This window comes from Galeopterus variegatus, unplaced genomic scaffold, assembly GCF_000696425.1.
Source record: "Galeopterus variegatus unplaced genomic scaffold, G_variegatus-3.0.2 Scaffold590, whole genome shotgun sequence".
NCBI classification, from domain to species: Eukaryota; Metazoa; Chordata; class Mammalia; order Dermoptera; family Cynocephalidae; genus Galeopterus; species Galeopterus variegatus.
The window spans coordinates 592,167-596,978 of NW_007726701.1; the positions used below are offsets into that span (position 1 = coordinate 592,167).

The 4,812-nt window shown below is 36.2% G+C and overlaps 1 protein-coding gene across 1 annotated transcript in view; it reads left to right on the top strand.

Annotated features, from left to right (window-relative positions):
• Nucleotides 1-3,584, top strand: part of WAPAL (wings apart-like homolog (Drosophila)) — a 77,295-nt gene extending 73,711 nt beyond the window's left edge. The window contains 2 exon segments of the mRNA XM_008570317.1: nucleotides 846-941; nucleotides 1,235-3,584. Coding sequence (XP_008568539.1) covers nucleotides 846-941; nucleotides 1,235-1,300 — 162 coding nt within the window. The 3' untranslated portion in view covers nucleotides 1,301-3,584.
• Nucleotides 3,585-4,812: the final 1,228 nt, after the last annotated feature.

Here is a 4,812-nt window from a genome sequence, read left to right on the forward strand (position 1 = left end):
AGGGTTCGGATCCCACATACAGACCGGTTCCCGCTCACTGGCTGAGCGAGGTGCGGGCGCGGCACCGAGGGTTGCGATCCCGTTGCTGGTCCCGGTCCGGTGCAGGCGCGGCACTGAGGGTTGCGATCCGTTGCCGGACACGAAAAGAGACAAAAAGGAAAAAAAAAGATTTATCTTTTATTCTTTCTGAAGCTTTAAAGCAATTTTTCTATATAGTGAAATAGAAGAGTATTTTAAGCAGGTCATATTTATATATAGTTTGGCTGCTTCTTAGTAATAGTGGAGGAAAACACCTTAATCTCCTCTCCTAGCATTGTCTGAGAATCTCTGTCTCATAGATGATATTAGATTACCTTTGGAAAGGTCTAGTTAATTCCTGGCCTACATAATTGGTTGAATTCACTTGTGGAGCATGAGAAATTTTCTTTGATCTTTTTATTTCATGAGCAGCTCTATGAGTACATTCTCAAGTATTAGAACATCTTTCCCTCCTCTTCTATCCCTTCCACACTCCCCCCGTCGCCTGGTAAAAACACTCACTAACAGTGCAGCTTGCTACTTCAGACCTTTTTCTTTACATTTATAAAAGTAAATAGGCACACAAATGTTTCCTTAAAGCCTTTACCAGCCTTGCCTTTCCTCTGTTTCTGAGTGTAGGGCGTGCAAGGAGTGAACACACACACAAATGCACAGAGTGAATGAATGTGGAAAGGAAATAACTGTGGTGTTTCAAGGACCTTGCAGAGGTTTGCAACAGGATGTGTGCCAAAATCAACAACACGGTATACAGCTCAATCTCATGTTTTCTGCCTGCTGACCAAAATTTCTTTGATCTGTTTCCTCAGATCAATGTAACTACTGTGCGGGAATATCTGCCAGAAGGAGACTTTTCAATAATGACAGAGATGCTCAAAAAATTCCTGAGCTTTATGAACCTTACTGTAAGTAGCTTTTATTGCAGCCTTGTGGTTTCAAATTTAATTATAATACATTGACAGTAGAAATAAAAATACTACGGCTATAGTAAGTGGAGGCAAGAAGGGATCCTTTTATTTTTAATAATTATGTTCTATTTCTATGGCAAAATACTCTATTATCAAAGTCACAATTTAATCTCAGTGCACTTTGATTTGTAGTGTTCAGTTTAGTAAATCTAAAGGAGATGAACTTTGATTTAATACTTTTTAAAATTTGTTAAATATTAACTGTTAACTTCCTTCCCCCTCCCTTTCAGTGTGCTGTTGGAACAACAGGCCAGAAATCTATCTCTAGAGTGATTGAATATTTGGAACATTGCTAGCTGCTTTACCTTTGCTTCAGGTGCTCGGTAATGCTGGAGCTCTCCTTAAACAAAGAAAAGTAATGAAAGAAGTCCTTGAAGATATACCAAGAACATTCATCAGTATCATTCGTGTTTGGATTTTTAAGACCACCCGATTTCTTCGTCATGCATTCTGCATTTGCTAAATGACAGTTACTATATCAATCTGCAACTATCAAAAATGAGGGAAAAGGTTCAGGCTGTTAACAGTTCCATGCAGTATTTAAGTACATTTACTTTGGCAGAGTTTATACCCTCCCCTTGTTTACTTGCTTTATTCTGGGCAAGTTTTAAGGGGAAAATTTGTGCTGCTGTTAGTGCAACTGCTGTGTATGTTTGAGCCACTGTTGTCATGCCAGCCAGGTGCAAAGGCAGCTTAGCTACTGAGGTATCGAATGTTCTGAGGACATTCTAGACAACAGCTTAGTTCCTTTTTCAGGCTCATTCGCTTTTGCTTTTTTGTTGAATGATTCCAATCGTAAATAAAGCTTTTAATAATTTTGTGAATTTTTTTGTTGTTGTTCCCTGAACTACTGTCTATATTTAAAATTAGATGGAATCCAAAGACTAGGGATTAATAGTATATTTTTTTATTCTTGATTAGGTTTGGGTTGTTGAACTATTTTTCACTTTTGAGAACATGACCATATTCAATATCATACCATAATGTGTCATAACTATAGACACAAGAAAACAACACTTTGAGGGAATATTATATAAGATGATGTGCCCTGTTAAAGGATTAAGCAAAATAGACAAACCCAGGGTAGTTTACACTTAATGCTAGGGAGGCTCTTATAACATTAAGTTTTGAGGGAGGGCTCTCTAGATATATTTTCTAATGTTCAGTACAATAAATATAAGGAAGCTAAAACACCAATGTGGAATTCATGTTTTCAGATAACATGTATATTCTTCTATAGAGTGACAGGATCAATTGCATAAGTGCAAAGCCTTAAATTGCTGGTTTAGAGAAGACCCTTTTTTCATTCAGATTCTTTGTTCATAGAACAGTTTGGAAAACAATTATGGAACACACAAAACACATTTTATAAATTTAATTGCACAACATTGCAAATTTTTTTGTATTGTTCAGACCACTGGTTATACATTTTTTTTCTTTTTTATCAATTGGGCCTGAATACAGGCTTTTCAGAGATCTATTTCATTAATACTTTTAAATACCCTTCAGGTAGTTACATCCTGTCTCTTCATTGGATTTGTAAAACTTGAAGCCATAAAAATATTAGTTTGGTGTGTATTGGGGAAAATAGCTAAAAGTCTAATTTTTACTCATTTAGACTTTGTTATTTCCTTGTATAAAGTGACAAATCGGGGCTCTTGTATCAGTGCCAGCTGTAATGTTTTTTAATGCAGTGGCTGCCTTCTATTGTCTTCCTATTTTTGATAATGCAGATTGTTGGGAAATCTATAAGGAAGTAACTGATTCCAGGCAAATTGTTTTCTTCTTCCTTCCACCTCCCCCACCCCTTACCCCATCACCTTCTAATAACATAGTATGCCAGTGTAACGGGGGAAAGACGGAGATTGTATTTGCCCTGAGTATAAAAGCTAGCTTAGCAAACTGTTCTAAAGGCATATCAGTAAATGATATCCATAAAGTTAAATTAGTTAGATATTTTTAATTATTTTAAAAACATTGATATTTATTAATCATTGGATTTAGGAAAAGGAACAGATTTTTGATAAAACTGACTTGTGGCAGATGATAAGGAATATTATAAAACATTTGGATGAGAACAATCAGGGCGAACTATATTTTTCTGTTACACTGGTAATCATTTGAGAATTGATTTACCTCAGTGTTTAACAGTTTTTTGTTTTGTTCTGTTTTTAAATAATAAATAATAACTAATTGTCAAGCACTGATAGAGATGCAGATTTTGGTGGGGGATTGTGGGGGAGATAAAACCTCACCAACTGCAGTGCATCTGTGTGTTTTAACCCTCAGAGAACTTTGCATTTTAGGGTACTTGAGGCTGACTTGCAAATTGACTAAAGTTTTAAAGTAACCTTTTTTTCCATTGTAAATATTTCTGTAAATACTACCAATTGGAAATTAGAACAGTAGAATACTTTTCTGAATCCAATCCTATTTTTATTTTATACAGTATTTCTCAGCTGTGATCTTTGGAGCAAAAGCCAACGGCAGGAAAAAAATAGTTTGTACCAGTTTCATGAAGTATGTCTTTGGGTTTTTGTAAATAATTTTAACTCAAATAAAATTGCTACTTTCAATACACATGTTGTCTTTAACATAAGTCTATTGACCTATTTTGGAGGAAGAAGTCTCACAAACTTGATATAGCCAACTTAGGGGGAAACATGCTGTGTCGCTTAAGTGAATTTCAAGTTTCAATATACGCATAAACGTTGAACAAGTTTTTGTTAAATATTTTATTACATACTTCTGCATGTTTTTAATAATACTCATCTGAACATAACGTTAATTCTCAGCAACTCGGGCCTATTAGGGATGGCCGTTTTCCGGTTGTATAGTTAGGCCCTTGGCATAGTTACTATGTTGCTTTAGGTCTTTTTGGCCCTCAGTTTTCTCCTTAGTTGCCAGCCTTTAAGCCTCCTGCTTTTACCACAAGTAGATTCCTTGATCTCTCCTAACTTGCGTCTAGCCGCAAAATTAGATTGAAGGGTCTCTGCTGGGAGTTCCCATCTGCTCTCCCTGCCTATACACACACAGTGTCTTAAGGATGCAGAGTATGGTTATAGAAAGACCTCAAACACACAAATTTTGATTCCAGCTGTGATACTTGTTTACTGACAGAGCAAATTCTTGAACTCTTAACCCTGTTTCCTCAGCTGAAAAGAGGAGATAGTACCTCCCTCATGGTTGTGAAGATTGAGTAAGTGCGTGTGAAGTGGTAGTGTTCCAAACTGGGGTCTTGGTAGGCGGTAGCTTTTACCATTTTACTACTTTACTATTTTCACTCTGTCAGGAAGTTAAAATGTTCTAAACAATGGAGTAGAACACTGTGACTTAAGGACACCTGTAATGATGCCTCTTCATATCATGGGTCAGTGGGGTTTGGGTTACTTCAACAGCAAATCTCTAAAATTGCTGTTTCCAAAGTTGGTCTTGTTAATCTTGTTAATATATTGGTAATTAATAAAGCAGAGGGAAATTGAACAAACTTCAGTGATCTTTAAAATGTTTCAAACACGTCTTTCAGGTTTTTTCTTCGAAGATAGGATCAAAAGAGGTTTGAACAATTCACTGCCAGGTAATGGCTCCTGATGTGTAGATGAGTAACTTCATGTTCTTTGAACAAAGAATTTAAGTAAATACTGTTTTGTTCAAACCTCTATTTCCCTCTTTAACCTTTGTATGTATGGGCAGTTCGAGTACTCCAAATGCCATGTGTTGGCTTAAGGAGCAAAAATACAAAACCACATCTGTATACTATCTAGTTTTTTACCTGTAAGAATTTGTTTGCTATCCAGAATTGTGTTAA